The sequence below is a fragment of the Malus sylvestris genome, chromosome 6 (genome assembly GCF_916048215.2).
Source record: "Malus sylvestris chromosome 6, drMalSylv7.2, whole genome shotgun sequence".
Classification (NCBI taxonomy): Eukaryota; Viridiplantae; Streptophyta; class Magnoliopsida; order Rosales; family Rosaceae; genus Malus; species Malus sylvestris.
Window position 1 is genome coordinate 21,557,835 of NC_062265.1, and position 19,024 is coordinate 21,576,858.

A 19,024-nucleotide genomic window follows, 5' to 3' on the forward strand; every position below is an offset into this window, starting at 1 on the left:
AAGAATTTAAAAAACCATTTTAAAACATAATTGTGAGACGCATAACAATTTTTGGTCGCGCAAGCATTTTAATTTTACGGGGGAATATTAAAATTTCAAACATTTGTGCGACAAATACATATATTTCGTCGCTCAAAGTGTATTTGCGAGATAAAATATATGTATTCCTCGCGCAAGTGTCTGAAAATTCAATTAAGGTGCTTATTTTTCGCTGAAATTTTAAAAAACTTGCGCGATGATTTTTTAGCCTTGTGAGACAAACACTCTGTCGTGCAAGTTTCTATATTTTAACCCCGTGTCCCTCCTTCCTCCCCTCACTTCCCTCTTCTTCCTTTTTTCCCTGCTCGATGCCCTCTCTTTCCTTCCTCTGTATCTCCATCTGTCTCTCCGTCCCTCTCTCCGGCCGTCGCGTCTTTGTTTCCAAGAGGTAATTTCCTCTTCAGTTTTTATTTTAAATTTTCTTTATTTACCATGTTAATTAGGGTTTTTTTTTTTTGTTTTTTTTTCTTTTTCATATTGGGGGTTAAAATTAAGGCAGTCGAGTTAGATTTTGCGTTCGTTAATTGGGGGTTACATTTAAGTTCTTAAATTATAGTTTTTAGGGTTCTTAATTGGGGTTAGATTTAGGTCTAAAATTAGGGGAACGATTTTGGGCAATGAGGTTAGATGAAGTTTTCTTAAATTGGGGGTTAAATTTAGGGTGTTTCACTGGGGGTTAGAATTAGGGCCTTGTCTCGCTCTTGATTGAATTTTTCTTATTACCATGCAAAGTGATTTAGTGTGTTGAGAAATAATGGAACTAAATGAACTTTCTACTATCTTTAGCTTTGTTCCTTGGTTTTCCGAATGGTGTTTTTGCTACTTTGCTATTCGATTTTGGAATTGGATGTTGGTTGAAGTTTTTGGTTGAAAAACTTGATGTTTGTTGCTAGATGTGGGTGGAATCTGCAGAATGCAGAACCTGGAAAATGTTTACACTCTTTCCTTCTTAAAAAGTAACCTAAGTTAGACAATTGGTTTCCCACCCTATAATAATTAAATTAAATGTACTAGTAACTAAACAAACAACGTGCTGCTCGGCCCACTAATCTTAAACAAGAAATCATGAAGACAACAATTTAGCTTTGTTCCTCAGTTTTTCAATTAGGGTTTCTACTTCTTTGGTGTTTGATTTGGATATTTTTTGAAAATTGTTATGTTGGTTACTGGATGTAGTTGTTGGATTCTACAGAATGCATAATCTGGAAAATTTGTAACTCCTTCCTTCTTGGAAAGGAACCAAAGTTAGAAAATTGGTTATGGATTTCTCAGACAAGTAGAGTATTTTTATGGTTAATATAAGTCAAACGAATGTACTAGTAACTAAACGACCAACGTGCTACTTATCTTTAGCTGTGGTCCTCAATTTTCGAGTGGGGTTTTTGCTACTTTGGTGTTGGATTTTGGAATTGGATATTGGTTAAAAAATTTGTTTTTCGAGTGGGCCTTGTCTCGCTCTTGATTGAATTTTTCTTATTAATTGCGGTAACTTTTTTTTTTCCCAATGTGAAGAATGTATGATTTTGTTAAAGAAATAGTGTTGTAGCTTAATTAGTTAGTCATACAATCGGACATAGATAGTTATAGAAATAGGGTCGTGGGGTTGTTTAAATTGAAGAACATAAATAGCTTAATTAGCCTACTAATGGTTCACTTTCAAAAGTCTTGACTCCTAAATAGATAGAAAGTGTTATTTGTTGCTACTCACTCTTTTATAAATATATTGCATTGTTAATTACTCCAGTTAGCAAGCTCTATTTATATCCAACAGTCATATGATTTCTATATGTAATGTGGATGTTTAAAAAGACTGAGAATCACTTTATATGGTCCCTTTTCTCATTACTACCTGTGAAACTATTAAGTAATTATGGTGGAAACTGTTTGAAATTATGTTGCTTAGTACACACACACACACACACAGTACATACATCCAAAATAAACATACATCTGAGTACATGGAAAATTAGCATACATTAACACACACACACACACACACACACCCAAAATCAGCATATATACATGGACACACACACAGACATAGTACATACACACACACCCACACACCCACACACATAGAGCACGTACATGTAGACGGACGCATACACTCATAGGCTATGATTTTGCCTCCAACTACTCCTTTATGCTAGTTTCTTCTTATAAGTTATAATTGATGGGTCTATATATCGTCTCTGAATTTATTACTTTGTGTATAGTATATCAGTTTTAACTTTTGTTTCTGCCAAACTTGAATTGGGTTTAGAATTAGGGTTTTTAAATTTTGTTTTAAATTTAAGTTGAAATTATTAGCATGTGTACGGTAAGTTAAATCTTTGTGTACGAAACAAATTGATTTCCAATTTTATAGATGTCACACCTCATTAGAATTCGGAGGGCGATGACTTCTACACCTAGTCCGATGACTACACCTATTATTACCACTATTGCTCTAGCAGAGATGGACCATAGGCCGGACAATCCGGTTGACCCAATTGGTCATCCAGTCGCATAGGCGTAGGCATCATCTGCTTCTTCGGTGGCACTTCCTATTAGCATCCAATGTAGTCACCGGCGCCCCCGCACTACGGACCAGATGTTGCCATCGGGATCCACAACTAATGCCTCGGGTACACAGCCATGTATACAATCCTAATTCATTCCCTCATTCCCATGTTGACTGAGTTTTGTTAGTTTAGGTTCAATTTGTTAAGTTATGTCATGTAAGGATTAAAAAGTTGTCATCGCTTTGAACCTTTTATTAACTATTGTGATCATTATGTTGGATACGTATATTGTTAATGTTATTTTCAGGGTTTTGGGAAATGTTTTAATTATAGGGGAGGTTATGCCGAAATTTTAGTAGGAATTGTTATAAGTTTTGGGTTAATGATTTCTTTTTTTTTTTCATCTTTTTGCAGCGAAGAAAAAAACTCGAGGACCTTGTCGGCAATTGAAGACGGCGAAGGTCACCTGGGTGACCAACAGTCGTATCCCAATCGGATACGATGAGCGACATTGGGCAGCACCAACGGTGGAGCAGCATAGTGCATTGGCCCACGACATTGGGCATGTTGTGCGGACCTTTTGCCCTATGCGGTGGAAGTCTTAGAAGGCAATGCCGAAGGAGACGAAGAACACGGTGCACAATCAATTGTTCGTAAGTAACGTTGCCTTTTTAATGCTTTTCATGTACAGTTTATATATTTATATTTATTACCATCTTTTATTACTAATACTTTCAAAATATTTGTTACATTGCAGACAAACTACAATTTGGAGGACATGGACGAGGACATGTTCGCGTACCTCAATCGGCTCTTCTCCGAACGCTATAAGCAGTGGAAGAGTGACCTGCACCAATGTTTACAGCAGCTTGATGATCCACAGGTCGCTCTCGAGGAGGGTTGTCCAAAAGAGTTGGAGGACCGACAAGATAGTTGGGTTTGGCTTTGTGGTCATTTTCAGGAGCCGGGCTATATGGTGTGTTTTTAATTATGACTTCTTTCATTTTACTTTTGTTAATTTTTACTAATCTGTCTTAGTATTTTTTTAATTTTCTTTAAGTATTATAACTAATACACTTATTTTTTGTATAACAGAAGAAGGCGAAGGCGAACAAGATCAATCGGGAGAAGAAGACTATTCTCCACCATTCTGGTTAGAGGCCTTTCTCCTATAGGATAGAGGCGCGATGGAATGTATATATTACAACTTTCATTTCCAATTTTAAAATGTCGCTAATAATTTTTTTTTTCGTACTAACATTTTCCTTATCTTTTTCGATTTTAGGAGGGTTCAAAATTTCCGGAGATCGACGTCTTTGCTGACGTTTATGTTCGGCCTAGGGATGAGTTGACCGAGTCCCTTCATGCAATTAATTTCTTATGCATTAAACATTTATACTAATTATTTCAAATTGTTTTCTATTAATAATCCATGTTTTTTTTTTATAAGCAACTATGGTGGAGAAAAGTCAGTCGATGTTTTAGTAGTCTGCCTCCCAGCTTCCCTCGGACACGTTGATTGAGTCTGTGGATCCCCTTGAGGATGCAGGGTTTCACATCGTGACAGAGACGTTGGACCAAACTTTCGGTCCAAGGCCAGGGATATATTGTCAGGGTATGGGACATGCCAGGCGGCGGGAGAGTGGAGTCTTATCAGTTAAGGGGCCAGGTTACGGCTTTTACGCAGGAAGTCGCTGGCCTGAGGAGTGAGTTGGCATTGTACAAGACTTAAATGTCAATGCTTGTACAAGCCCTCAGTTCCTCCGGAATACATCTCCTTGGTTTTTCTGCACCATCGCCCTCAGAGCCTTTCCACACCGAACAAGCATAGCAATCAGGCCCGTCGACCTTCAACCCCGTCCCCAACCAGCAGCAAGATTACCAAGCACCTCCGAACGACATGCCTATAGATTTTTCAGCTTTTTTTTCATAGTTTTGTTCCCGCTTTTTTTTTTAACTTTATATTTGTACGTACATTTTTATTTATATTACAAATAAAACTTGTTTTTATTCATTAATTTGCTTCTTTTTTTTTTTTTTGTCATTAGTGTGAAATCTTTTTTTTTCCTTTTATTTTATTTATTAAAAATTACATTTACGCGACGCCGACTGGTCGTTGTGCAAAATTAAGCGCGTCTCACGACTTCGTCGCACATTACCACACGCCTCTTACATTTTTCGAGACAAAAGCGTACTTGTACCCTTTTATATCGTACGATGAAAACCTTTGTCCGTATAACATTAGCACGATGAGTAGTAAAGCATCACGCAATTGTTTAGGTGAGCGATGAAGTTGAAATTATTTGTCGTGCAATGTCTTTTTTCACGACCTTTGCGTGACAAAATATGCGCGACGAATTTCTGGTCGCCATAATTTTTGTGCGACCTAAGAGTGCTTTGCACGACAAAATCTCCCTCGTCGCTCAAACTATTTAATTTAGTAGTGATTCCGAAAACCGACCAAACTTCCCGTCAAGCATAGATAATCAGTAGTTAGATGTGCCCAAGTGATTTGCTCCAATTTTGTTTAACATTGTTGTTTGGAAGGTAGTGAAGGGAGAACCGGCCAGACGAGTGACTCAGATCAAGAGATATGCATGCATGTACTTCAACTCGACCGCACATGGGACCGGAACACATACCAGTGTTTAGAATCCGACTATATCCGGCTGTAGGGCCTCTGCTGAGATATTAGTCACTACTAATTTTAGAAAAAATGCAATACTAATGTAAATGGAGTCTACCACGTGCGTTTTACTGGTTGAAATCCTGTCACTTGGCATCCTTTTAGGTACCTTTATGTGGTAAATCTTTGACCTAATCTTGATTAGTAAACTAAGCAAATCTAAATACTAATAAACTAATGGAAACATGGTGTGAGTAGTATTACTATTATTATTGTGCTTCTAGGAGTTTGCCTAATAAAATTATTCTCTGTGTTTTTTAATGAAGCCCTTGTTTTCAGAAAGATCGAAATAGATTATTATTCAACTGAAGAAAAGTGATGTGCAGAAGGGAATCTAAAGAGTCAAATATAATTTGCTTATGGCAGATGATGAGGATGTTCAGGTTCATTCTAAATTGGTCTTAATCTTTTTAAACATTTCAAACAAGTACCCAACTAGTTAAAAATGTCACATCCTCTTAAGCTCCAGTTAATTTTTCAAACATAGATCATATTCAAAATCTACCAACTGGACATATAATAGACAATATTAATATTAGTTGCCTCAAAATCTAAATTTCAAACATAGATTATATAATATGGAACTCAATGATCAAACAGGTATTGAATTTAATCGAAAAGAGACTCAAATTGAAATTACATTAGGAGGGCAATCTTTTAACAAAGTTTAAGAATTCAGAGATAGGATTCCAAAGAGTTTGTTTCTACTCATTTGATTTCCTTATTCATTGATTCTCGGCTTGTAAACCTTCCAGTTTTTCTTTTTGGTGATGAAGATGGTGGTGGCCATATCAGGGTAGTCCATACCATTTTAGCAACATTCATGAACTTCTTTTCGATGTTGGCGGCTTGAATTGTAGGATGGAGTTGGTGGTTTTGCGTTGGGTTTGGAGGTGATGACATCATGACGGTGGTGGTAACTGTTAGTGAAGGCTATGCTTCCATGACCTTCTATTCTTCCATTAAGTATGTCATGTGCTATACTCTCATGAAGGTGGTGGTAACCGTTAATGAAGGCTCAACTCTTATAATTAGTCAAATTTCCACCTAGCTGTTGGATTTTCGAATTTTTCATCTATTCTTCCATTAAGTATGTCATGTGCTATACACATAATCACCTTTAAAGGGAAGAAAAAAAATGTCATTTTCTCCTAACCTTCGATCTTTTTTTTTTTTTTTTTTTGTTTGGTAAAAGCGGTAGATGTATTACCAAAAACACACTAAAGTTTACGAAGAACGAGGTGCAAATACAAGAAAAGCTCAAAAGAAAGTATAGACCCTCAAAACAAAACCCATAACAAAGGTTTGAGCTCAAAAACAGCAAAGGAAATAGAGAACCCTGAATTCCCTGAGATCGCTGCCGATGCATCACCGAAAAACATCCGCCCAATAGATGCCAAAAATCCAGCCAAACAATTCCGCAACAATGATGGAAAGATGACTCCAACAACCTTTACAAAGCAAACCTTCTATCTTCTTCCTTTTCTCTACCAATGTTTTCTACTCCCGAGATCTTTTCTCGTGACCTTTCAAACCCAACATTTCTTTCTGTTTTTCCCTCCAATCTCCAAACCCAACATTCAATTCCAGGTTAAAATGTAAGGAATGGATTGGGTCGACGAGGTGAAGCTCCAGTCGCCCCCGGATGCAGCATGGAGAGAAGAACAAGCTTGTCACCAGATTCCTCCTCCTTGATAGTGAACAACACCCTCGATGACACGTCGTACAATCTCGATTGCCATTTGAACACCTCGCTGACATCAAAGTTGATGTTACGGTGTAGGGAGCTAGGTGAGTGGTTGTTGTGATGAGCTTCATGGGGGCCCGATGCGGGCTAGAAACTAGGACTTTCTTCTATTAGAAACTGAAAAACCTAAACGTAAAGGATGCTCTGAACAGTTAAATAACAGTTAAATTGCATAGTTATTGAATGCTGAAGATTCTCATTAAACTGAATGAAACAAGTTTACAAATAAAATAGAAATAGGCAAGGTCCACGATAATGACTAACATGACTTGTGCATATTTTGTGGAGTTAACAACCCTAAGCAACAAAAACAATTTTGAACGTGGTGAACAGACACAAACCCATCGCCTACATAGTAGGACTATAGCTTGACTTGGTCTCTACGTTACTACATAAACTTTATTTAATTAAAACTTAATTAAACATGATTAAATAATTCTTAACGCCCTCCTTTAAACTGATTTCTATTGAAAATAGTTTAGGGTTTCTCTACCATCGCATAATCTTCTTCATCAGCATCTGGCTTCTCTACCATCACATAAACTTCTTCATGATCAATGCTTCGAACTGAACAAACACCAAGCATGTTCCTCGACTTCTCAAAAGTAGGTTGCTTCAAAGGTTTAGTTAAGATGTCTACAACCTGTTCTCCACTCTTGCAATACTCTAGTTCAATCTTTCCATCTCTGCACAAATCACGCAGAAAATAAAAACGAACATCAATATGTCATGCATGACTGGATTCCTTGACAACTTGATAGTTGACATGTTACCGCAGTTGAGATCGTTGGTCCATTTTGATCATCACCCAAGTACTTTAAACATCTTTATAAGCCATACAACTTGACATAAGCTTGTAAGTGCTACCATAAACTCAGCTTCAGTGGAGGAAAGTGTCATTATCTATTGCTTCTTTGAGGACCACGATATTGCACCAGAGTTAAGCGTAAATGCATGGCTAAAACTGCTCTTACGATCATTTATATCACCTACAGAGTCACATTCTGTGTACCCAACAAAACCAGCACTATTTGCCCTTTATAAAACACACCATAATCAACTATCCCTTTCACATACTTGAGAATACTTCTGGCTGCATTGATATGCATTTCAGTTGGTTTCTCCATATATCGACTTACCAAATTCACTACATACATGATGTCAGGCCGTGAGGAGGTTAAGTACATGACACTGCCAATGACTTGCTTTTGGTCAGAACAAGTTGATAGGATCCCTTTTTTCACGTCCCCATGTCCCTCCCGTGTGGTGACGTAGGGGCGTAAAAAGGAAAGAGAAGGATGTGGTTTCTCTCGCTTTTGGCATAGCGAGCCCCTAACAGGAAGCCTAGTACTATGGACATCCTTCCCTCCTCTGTCTTTGCACAACTTTAAACTGAGTTCAGTTGGATTTCCAAATGGCTTGCATTCATCCATATGAACCCTTTTAAGAATATCCTGTGCATACTTCTTCTGATATATAAAATTACCAGCAGTAGTTTGAATGATTTATATCCAATAGTGCACTAATACTTGATCAGTTATTTCAAACTCTTTCATCATAGACTTCTTAAATTCATCAAACATTTTAACATATTTTCTAGTAAAGATCAAGTCATCAACATACAAGCACATAATGAGTAATTTACCTCATTCTTTAGAGTTGACGTAAAAAGTGTGCTCAAGGGGACTTTTGTGAAATCCAAGTTTGACAAAATGAGCATTTATGCAACTGTATCAAGTTCGAGGTGCTTGTTTTAGTCCATAGAGTGCTTTTCAGTTTTTACCCCTTCTTTTTTCTCCTTTTTTCACGTAATCAGACGGTTGGTCAATGTACGCCTCTTCTTGCATATTACCACGCAAGAATGCTGACTTCACGTTTAACTAAAAGATTGACCAATAATTTTGAGTTGTTAGAGATATCACCAACCCGAACATGTTTTGCTTGAAACTGGGGCAAACACCTCATTGTAATCGATGTCATGTTTCTGCTTGTAACCCTTAACTACGAAACGAGCTTTGTGCTTGTTAAGTCCACCCTTTTCATTCAGCTTTGTTATGAAAACCCATTCAACACCAATGGTTTTCTTTCTACCAGGAAGATCTGTCAACTCCCAAATTTGGTTCTTCTTAATGTAATTGATTTCATTATCCATTGCTTCTCTCTATTGCTCATCTTTAATAACCTCATCGTATGTGATTGGATCACTATCTACAAACAACACAAAGTGAGCATTTTCATCATTCGACTTACATTGTAATCCATCACCATGTTGGCCTCTTCCTTGAGTTCGCATTTCTCAAATTGTCTCTCTTTTCTTTAGATTGTTAAGGTGATTGAATTTTAGGTTGAGGTGGCTGTTGGGCTTGAGTTGCAAAAGTTGTATAGTCTTCCTTGTTTGAATCATCATCAATTGGAATTTGTTGTTGAAATGATTTGTTCTCAGACCAATTACACATGGTGTCCTCATCAAATATCATGTCTCTGCTTACCACTATCCTCTTTGTCATAGGGTTGTACAATTTGTAATATTTTGAGTCTTCACTTACACAAAGAAAAACACACTTCTCACTCTTATCATTCAGCTTTTTTCTTTTCTCATTAGGGATATGTGCATATGTTATCCACCCAAACACCTTAAAATGATCAACTATGGGCTTTAGTCCACTCCAAGCTTCTTAAGGAGCCATATTTTCTTAACAAAAAACGTGGGTCTTCTGTTTAAAGTATGAATAGACCATAGCGCAGCTTCAGGCCAAAACTTCTTTGGAACGCTCCCTTTAACTAGCAAACTTCAAACCATATTGAGAACGGTGCGATTCTTCCTCTCACTCACACTATTTTGTTGTGGTTTGTAGGCAGTGGTAAGATGTCTCTTGATGTATTTCTCTTTGCAAAAATACATCAAATTTCTTCAAACAATACTTTCCCCCACTTTTGATCTTCTTGTCTAATTTTCATTTTTAGCTAGGGCTTTGAAGCTTTTGAAAGCATTAAATGCTTCTGATTTTTCCTGCAAGAAATAGACCCATGTAACTAAAATCATCAATAAGGGAGATGAAATACTCCTTGTTACCATTTCAGATGGGATTGATTGGTCCATATAGGTCAGAGTGAACCATCTCCAAAACAAATTCAGCCCTGACTGCTCCACTAGTAAATAAATCTCTTTCATGCGTCCTAGTGATACATACTACACACATCAAAGACTACACACATCGTGACCATCTCTTTTTGGTGAAGTGTTCTCAAACCATTGAAGTTCAAATTGCCATATTTGGTATGCCATCTCCAATGCCCATCTTCCTTCGCAAGCAAGCAAGCCTCTACAGCTTTGATCTTCAAAGGAATCATCTTGTTGGAGGACATCTTGACTACAACAATGGAGCCTTTCATTGGATCATAAAATTTGTCTTCAAATCAAGAATGTCAAAAAACAATTGAAATATTTTCAACGACCTCATTTTTGGTCCTGATGTGAGCATCTCCCGTTTCCATCACATTCACAGTTGATTATCCCCAAAACTCACCACTGAATCGAAAACTTTCATCTAAATTAACAAAGAAAAACTTACATCCACTCATGAGGTTGCTACAACCAGTGTCCATATACCATTTTTGGTCCTCATTTTTGTTAGTGCATGAAAGGCCATTACAAGTGTCTTTTCCTCTTTTATTCTCAACGAAATTGAATTTTTCTTCTTTCTCTTTTGAAAACTTTGTGTAGCATTCATGTTTCTAGTGACCAAAGTTTCCACATCTATAACACTTAACCTTGGACTTGTCATAATGGTTTCCTCTGTTTTCTTGAAAATCATCATCTCTCTTTTGAACATGAGATGATTTGCTATCACCTTGATTTCCAAACCTTCAACCGTCTCTATTGCCTCGACCACCTCTTCCTCGATCTTGTCCACCTCTTCTACGACATCCTCCTCCTCGATAGCTTGATGACTCAGAGAAAGTGGAAAGATTCAGCAACGTTTGTTCTTCATTGGCTGTCGCGCCCTAATCTGAATAACACTAGAGATCTACACATGGAAGCTGAAAGTAGGGGTACAATAATACATAGAATTAGCCGAGACTCATACATACTATACATCAGATATTTAGCGGAAAATAAATTACAATAAAGGAAACAAATCCTACTCTTGAGTGCATTGCACACGCCAACTACAACCCTTGAAAACCTTTTTTTATAAGCTCTACCTGTTACTATGCAAAATAACCCTATGTCGTGGGAATGGGTCATAGGGCAAAGCAAAATCCAAATCAGTTGCATAATTAACTTGTGTGAGTGACAATAATACAACATATGTGATTTAAAAACCACATTTCACAATTCATTGTATGTACAAAATAATCATTACTTATAATCTTGATTAAATCCATATAGACATCAAATCATCAATTTCATACATATAATATAATCATAGGGCTAGACAACATCATCAAGTTCCGTGTTTTAGAACCTCTCATGGAACCAGACAACAAGGATACACGAAGTAGGGTTTCAAAATCTCTCATGGAATCGAATAAAAACTATGCACGTGGTTCCTGAACTTCTTAAGGAACCAGGGTAGGATTCTAGAATCTCTCATATAATCCAAAAGAATGTAGGGTTCCAGAACCACTCATGGAACCAAATAGATGTAGCGTTCCAAAACCACTCATGGAACCTACCGAAAAGAATTTAGGATTCCATAACCACTCATGGAATAAAAAAGAACAGTAATAAACCAGGGATTTAATATCCACACATGAAATGAGAAAGAAAGTATACAACACTAGTACAAAAACATGTTTGCGCGACGCATAAAATTACGTCGCGCAAAACGGCTTTGCGCGACGTGTCCTTCGTCGCGCAAACTTTTGGCGCGAAACCCTAAGAATTTACCGCTTTTTCCCACCTTTGCGCGACGTAGGTGGGCATGCGTTGCGCAAAGTCACCAACTTTTTTTTCTTTTCATTTGATCATTTTGGGAGGCAGAAACTGCATACCCAGTTGCAGCAGCTACCTCCATCGCCCATCTCTCTCTTCAAAACCGTCTACCAGATCAGGTTTGAAGTTTGAATTACTAGGAATAGCCATAATGCCTAAATCTGTAATCGTTAGAAACAATGTTATTATTTTGTATGTCTTGCTCTCCCCAAATCCCACATTAGTTAAAGTCTTGTGCAGTCCGCAAACTTTTCTTCTTTTTTTATAAGATTGTTTGCAATGATGTTCTTAGTTAGTTTTATGTTAACTTCAAGTTCGTAGATTTTTACTTTCGGAGTTAGTCTTCAAATTCGTATTGCTGAAAATTCTGGTTGATGTAGGATCTGATGAAGGATTATATGCTTGGGTTGTTGCAAACCACGCACTTGGGACTCTGGGTGGTGATCCAATGCAGACAACTGGGATAATTGAACTTGGTGGAGCTTCTGCTCAGGTTAGGTGACTTCTATCTGTTATTCGGGAATTGGTGTTGTATTGGGAAATATGATTAGGTATCTCTTCATCCACAAGCACTAAAAAGTTTAGGTCTTTTCACTTAATAGTCCTTGATAATAGTACATTTTAGAGAAAAACGCTTCAAGTACAATGCTTTTAGAGGAAAATCCGGCTGACGATGAATGGGTGAATAACAACAAAGGAATTTCGCAAGTAAGAATTAGTTAGAAAACGAAAAGTGGCTAGCTGAGTTGTTTTTTAACTCTAGTTAAACTCTTGAGGTGTTTTTTCTAACTTACTGAAAAAAATAACAGAGAAAAGAGTTGGGAGAGTTGTGCATGGTTCAAGCAGTTAGCAATTTGAAGTTTTTAATTTTTGGTTGTCTGATAATGTTCAGTGCAATTTTATTTTAGGTGACATTTGTTTCAAGTGAGCCGGTGCCTCCCGAGTTCTCTCGTGCTGTTAAATTTGGAAATGTCACTTACAATCTCTACAGTCACAGCTTTCTTCATTTCGGCCAGGTATTTATTTAGTTCTATTAACTCTATTTAAAGTTGCTAGCCAAATGGAAGCTTGAAACTTTAATTTTCCTTAAGGCATTACTTTATGGTTTGAAGTTTAGAAGTAATTTGGTTTTGCAGAATGTTGCGTATGATTCATTGAAAGAGGGTATTGTTTCAGGAGACTTCGACTCAGGTAAAGATACAAGCTTTGCTTTCTTCACTGATTATATGAATGCCATGAACCTTGAGTTATGATTCATTGAAAAAGGGTACGTTTCTTAAGCGTTTAGTCCTAGGTTTTTATTGTGTACGTTTTCCTTCCCCATTCCCCCTGCAATAGCAAGATCTTTGTGTACTTGCAGTTTTTTTATTATCCTTATTGACTGATTTGGCTCTTTTCTCTAGCAAGCAATGCAAGTCATTCAAGGTAAGAGCTGATCAGGTCAAAAATGGTTTGGAGAAAGGTGTTCCTGGCATCAAAGTTCTACTAAACCCTGATAAGGTATACTTAATGAAGGATATTAATGTTTTCCATGGATTCGAGCTTATGTGGATGGAATGATTTAAAAGAAAGGATTTGGATATATTACAATAACGTTGAATTAGTAGAAAGACCAAAAACATTAGTTTTATGAATTCGAATTGAGTGGATACAAGGAATCAATTGAAACCATAAAGAATCAGGGGATAAACATTGTTTGTCGACCATTGTATCCTATAACTCACACTATTATCCAATCTTCACAATTTGAGATTAGAATCGTGCAAAACCTTTACTGTTAGGAAAATAGTAAGTACATGTTTAAGACTAATCTGTTTCTTATCCAAGCCGTTTTTCAAACGATTGCAGATATTCGTCTTACTCTTCAATCATTCAACAGCCACTGAGCACATCTGTTTTTTACTTCCCTCTTGCAGTTGATCATCAAATTAGGAATATCTGCATAGATAAAACCGGTTAAAAACTCTTAACAAAAATTAAACTAGGAAACGATTTGATTAGGACTTTGTAATTGGTTATGTTTGTTCTTATGGTATTAGTTTGTTTCTTTTCACTTGTTACTGCCTTTTGTAATCAACTTTTTCACTGTCATTATTTACTCTGATTGGTGATGACAGAGGCATGGCTATTGTATCTCATATAAGAGGAGAACTAATAAAGGAGAACTAAGGAGAACTAAGGAGAACTAAGGACTAAATTAAGAGATAGATGCGTAAAGTGAAATAAAGGGTGCATAAATCACTTTATATTAAAATGAAGTCTAAGAGAAATTTAACTACATTTGAGATGTCACAGTGTACATAAATCACTTTATTTTCTTCGCTAAATTAATTTTTATTAATTTTATCTATTTTATTTAGTTTTAGTAATTATTGTGATTTAGTTTATTTGTATGCACATATTTTTGTACATCACCTACAAAATTGTTTTGTGTTGTACGAAGTTAATACTACTTAACTTCGTACCCTTTTCTCAGGAAAAGCTTAGTTTCCTGTTTGAGAATTAGTTGGATTTCGTGCATGGATGCGAAAGCATGACTGCGGTCCAATTAATTCTTGAATTGTCCCATTTTTTGGACACTTTGGGAATGCCCTAGTTATGTGTTGTAGTTTGCGGTCCACGGATTAGGTTTCGATAGTGGAAATTTTGGTAACATTTCCTAATGTTCTTTGAGTACACGGTGGATATTATGTATCTACGACGTGCACTTGAAGAACTGTAAGGAGATGCTGCCGAAATTAACCCACGTCGAAATTTAATCCATTGGAATCGTAAATTACGGCACATAACTGTGCATTCTTGAATGGGATAGGGCCCTAACCGGAGGAATAAGGTGACAAGAAAATAGTTTTCATGTCCTAATCTATCACATAATTTGCTTCAATTGTACTTAATTCCAATTTTTGAATAAAATGAATGAATGCCAGCAACGGTGTAGATTTTCAATGGCATCCAATTTCATATAGTTTAATTAGTTATATCTCCATTTACCTATATACCTATTCATTCCAATTTTATATGATCGCTGGATGCAAAACTTTTCTAGATATTATTAGTTGCAGCAGTTGCATCTCTTAAAGATCTATACAACTTTTTCTCACTGGTTCACGGTGGATTTTGCAGTTACTTCTCGAGCGTGGGGAAGCACGAAGGGTTATTCCTTGGTAACACATTTATAAGGATTATGTTGTAGACGTTGTTGTAATTCTTGTACTTTTATTCGGATTGCAGACAAAATGGACAAACAATGGATACATAATCATAATAGATGTGCTGTTGAGTACTTGGATGGAATACATGCGTTCATTGAATTCGCAACTAGACACAACCTAGGTTCAACTCATATCCGATGTCCATGTAGGAGGTGTAACAACTCAACTTGGGAGACATTCGAGAATGTTCGATTTCATTTAGTAAGAAATGGGATGTTGGAGACCTATACTACTTGGTATCATCATGGAGAACGATTAGACCAAGCTTCGTCTTCATACGTGACACGAGTGGAAACTGTTGAATCTAATGTGGATCCTAATGAACAAGTTATGAATATTCTAAATGACGTTTATCCATACGCCTCGAGCAACACCAATCAGGAAGGGGGAGAAGGGGGAGATGACAGCCGTCCAACCATGGACAGTGAGGCATTCAAAAACTACGAAAAACTATTGAAAAATGCCAAGCAAGAATTATATCCGGGTTGCGAGAACTTTTCAGTGCTCACAGCAATTGTGGAGTTGATGCATGGCAAGATCAAGTTTCGTTTATCAAACAAGTATTTTGATTACTTTTTGGGAGTTATCAAGAAGATGCTTCCAAAGGAGAATTGTTTACCTGAAGATCATAAAAGTGCCCAAAAAGTGTTGAAGGGTCTCGGATTGGGGTATGAAAAAATTCACGCATGTGTAAATAATTGTATATTGTTCTATAAGGAGAACAAAGTGTTGGATAAATGCCCTGTCTGCAATGAGCCGAGGTTTAAAATGACATCACAGAATAGAAACACCAAGATTCCACAAAAAGTAATGCGCTATCTTCCATTGAAGCCTAGATTGCAGCGATTGTACATGTCGATGCATACCGCAACCGACATGAGATGGCATAAAGAAGGACGGGTAAATGACGATGTTATGAGGCATCTTGCAGATGGAGAGGCATGGAAAGAATTCGATCGGATGTACCCTGATTTTGCAGCTGACCCGCGCAACGTCAGATTGGGACTTGCCACCGATGGATTTAATCCGTTCGGGGTGTTAAACCTAAAGCACAGCACTTGGCCGGTCGTCGTGTTTCCTTATAATTTGCCACCTTGGAAGTGCATGAAAAAAGAATACATGATGTTGACTCTATTAATTAACGAAGATCCAGGAAAGTTCATTGATGTTTATTTGCGGCCGTTGGTTGATGAGCTAAAAGATTTATGGGAAAACGGTGTTCGTACATACGATAAATATATTGGGCAGATGTTCACCATGCGACCGGCAGTGATGTGGACAATAAACGATTTTCCTGCATATGCAATGGTTTCTGGGTGGATGACTAAGGGTTATTTGGCATGTCCAATATGCAAGGAGAACGTAACATCATCTTGGCATGCAAGGAAAGTTTGTTATCTTGGTCATCGTAGATGGCTCCTTTGGGACAACGAGTGGCGTCAGAACGATAAAGCCTTCGACGGCACAAAAGAGACTCGGCTAAGACCAAGAGAATGGTCCGGAGATGAGATTTTGGATCAGTTAAACCGTTTGGAATTTGGTCATTTCGGCAAAGGGGTCAGTAACCCCAGACCAACTACACATCTGAACTGGACGCACAAGAGTATGTTATTTGAGCTTTCGTACTGGTCAAAGTTAAAATTGAGACATAACCTCGATGTTATGCATATTGAGAAAAATGTGTTTGACACTTTGGTCGGGACAATTCTAGACATTGAAAGAAAAACAAAAGACACGATCGAAGCTCGCCTCAATTTGGAACGAATGGGCGTTAGGTCATCTTTGTGGATGAAGAATGTCGGTGGTACATTGAAGAAAGGCCATCCTTTTTTTACAGTTAAGCCGAATGAGAAGAAAGAGTTTTTCAACTTTATTTCTTCTGTAAAGTTTCCATATGGGTATGCTTCCAATATCTCGCGTTGTGTGAACGTGAATGGGTGTAAATTTCAAAACATGAAGAGTCATGACTGTCATGTGATACTCCAACGCCTTTTTCCAGTTGGTATTCGACACTTATTGCCTCTTGATGTGGTGAAACCAATCGTGTTGTTGTCGAGATTTTTTTCGCAGTTGACTGCAAGGTGTTTGCGGAAGTCAGATGTTAAACAATTGCAGGACGACATTGTGAACGTCTTATGCAAGTTCGAACAGATATTTCCCCCGGCTTTTTTTACAAGTATGATTCACGTGATGATTCACTTGCCAGATGAGGCATTGCTTGCCGGACCAGTGAACTGTCGATGGATGTATCCAATAGAAAGGTACTTAATTAAGCGTCTATATATATATATATATATAACATATTCATGATCAACGAACGCTTTGAATAATTTGTAGCATACCTTTTATTTATGCAGATATCTTGGTGAGTTGAAAAAGTCTATTCGAAACAAGGCAAAGCCCGAATGATCACTTGTGGAGGCATGGGTCGCATATGAGTCACTTACTTTTTGTGCAATGTATCTTGAAGATGTTGAGACAGCTTTCAATCGTTCTCAACGCAATAATGACGGTGGTGTCAGAAAAGAGAAACTGTCTGTTTTTGCCCAAATTGCGCGACCATTCGGCGATCCTGTAAAAGACGAATTGTTTACCAAAAAGGACATGGAGGTAGCGCATTGGTTCATACTCAACAATTGTGACGAGGCTTTGACATACCTTGAAGAGCATGAACAATTGATGAAGCGGGAACATCCTTCACATTTATATGCCAAGATGCACCGTGACTTGTTTCCTTCGTGGTTTCACGCACATGTAAGTTGTATGTGGTTTGAATTGAGCATATTTTCCAACTTGTTCATGCCCGTCTTTAAATTTGGTTATACTAACAAGTTAACTTTTTGTATATGTTATATTAGATGAACAAATTGAAGGAATTGAATTCACCCTCTTACGATGGAGAATTACATAACTTGGCGAGAGGACCGCTTCACGTTGAATTGTTCTCAGGTTGTCATGTCAACGGGATCAAGTTCTTGGGGGCAACACGTGATGACAAGTTGTCTACTCAAAATAGTGGTGTCCATGTCACGGGTGCGGGTGACAGTGAAGACATTGATTTTTATGGCAAACTAACTAGTGTAGTACAATTGCTTTACAAAGACAGGTGTCAAGTGATACTGTTTAAGTGTCTTTGGTTTGATACAAACCCACATAACCGAACGAGTGTTAAACAAGACCATGGTTTACTATCAGTAAACACTATGAGACATTGGTACGATGAAGACCCATACATTTTGGCAACAATGGCGAAACAAATATTCTATCTAGACGACCCTAAAGCTGGCAATGGTTGGAAAGTTGTTCAAAAGATTGATCGAAGAGGGCTATATGATATTCCAGAACAAGATCATGATGACAATTACGATAACGTCGCTGACCAACAGTTATCATCTTCAATAGAAATTGGTAAAGAAACACTCCGGGATACTAATATTGTCCAAGAACGGTTTGACGTAGTTGGATTTCCTGAATTCGAAATATCAATTGACCTTGGTGATCTACCTCAATACAATGCACCAGAAGAGGCAAACGAAGATGAAGATGAATGGGAATCTAGAAATGATAGTAGTGAGGATAGCGAGAGTTATTATTGTAGTTCGGATGATGATTAATATAAACTTGTAAAGAAAAATCGTGCTTTTTCGTTTATAACCATCAAAAAGTTTTGTCCCGTTACATAATCTCTGAATGTTTGTTTTTTGCAATTTTTGGCGTCTGCGATCTCGAAGCATATACAAATAAGTTTGACGGTTGGATAGTTGAAATTAGTTTCGTACAATGCGTTTCCCATCAAGTTCAATGGTATATATATTTACTAAGTTGATTTTAATTTATTTATTTTGTACTTATAACACTTAAGAAATTTAATGATATATATGTAAAAAAAAAATTATT

At 37.3% G+C, this 19,024-nt stretch overlaps 2 protein-coding genes, 1 long non-coding RNA gene and 2 pseudogenes across 3 annotated transcripts; all 5 read left to right on the plus strand.

Annotated features, from left to right (window-relative positions):
• Nucleotides 1-297: 297 nt before the first annotated feature.
• Nucleotides 298-4,043, plus strand: LOC126627088 (uncharacterized; annotated as a pseudogene).
• Nucleotides 3,999-4,476, plus strand: LOC126625522 (uncharacterized; annotated as a pseudogene).
• A 6,336-nt stretch (nt 4,477-10,812) lies between these two features.
• On the plus strand, nt 10,813-13,168 carry LOC126625523 (probable apyrase 6). Its single transcript, XM_050294592.1, has 4 exons — nt 10,813-11,029; nt 12,230-12,408; nt 12,824-12,931; nt 13,052-13,168. Exons 1-4 carry the CDS (start codon nt 10,813-10,815, stop codon nt 13,166-13,168), a joined length of 621 nt encoding a protein of 206 aa, XP_050150549.1.
• A 145-nt stretch (nt 13,169-13,313) lies between these two features.
• Nucleotides 13,314-15,180, plus strand: LOC126625024 (uncharacterized). The gene is made up of 2 exons (XR_007624303.1): nt 13,314-13,415; nt 15,039-15,180. It is a non-coding gene; the product is annotated as an uncharacterized LOC126625024 (long non-coding RNA).
• A 160-nt stretch (nt 15,181-15,340) lies between these two features.
• On the plus strand, nt 15,341-18,741 carry LOC126625524 (uncharacterized). Its single transcript, XM_050294593.1, has 4 exons — nt 15,341-17,388; nt 17,485-17,492; nt 17,598-17,881; nt 17,986-18,741. Exons 1-4 carry the CDS (start codon nt 15,341-15,343, stop codon nt 18,739-18,741), a joined length of 3,096 nt encoding a protein of 1,031 aa, XP_050150550.1.
• Nucleotides 18,742-19,024: the final 283 nt, after the last annotated feature.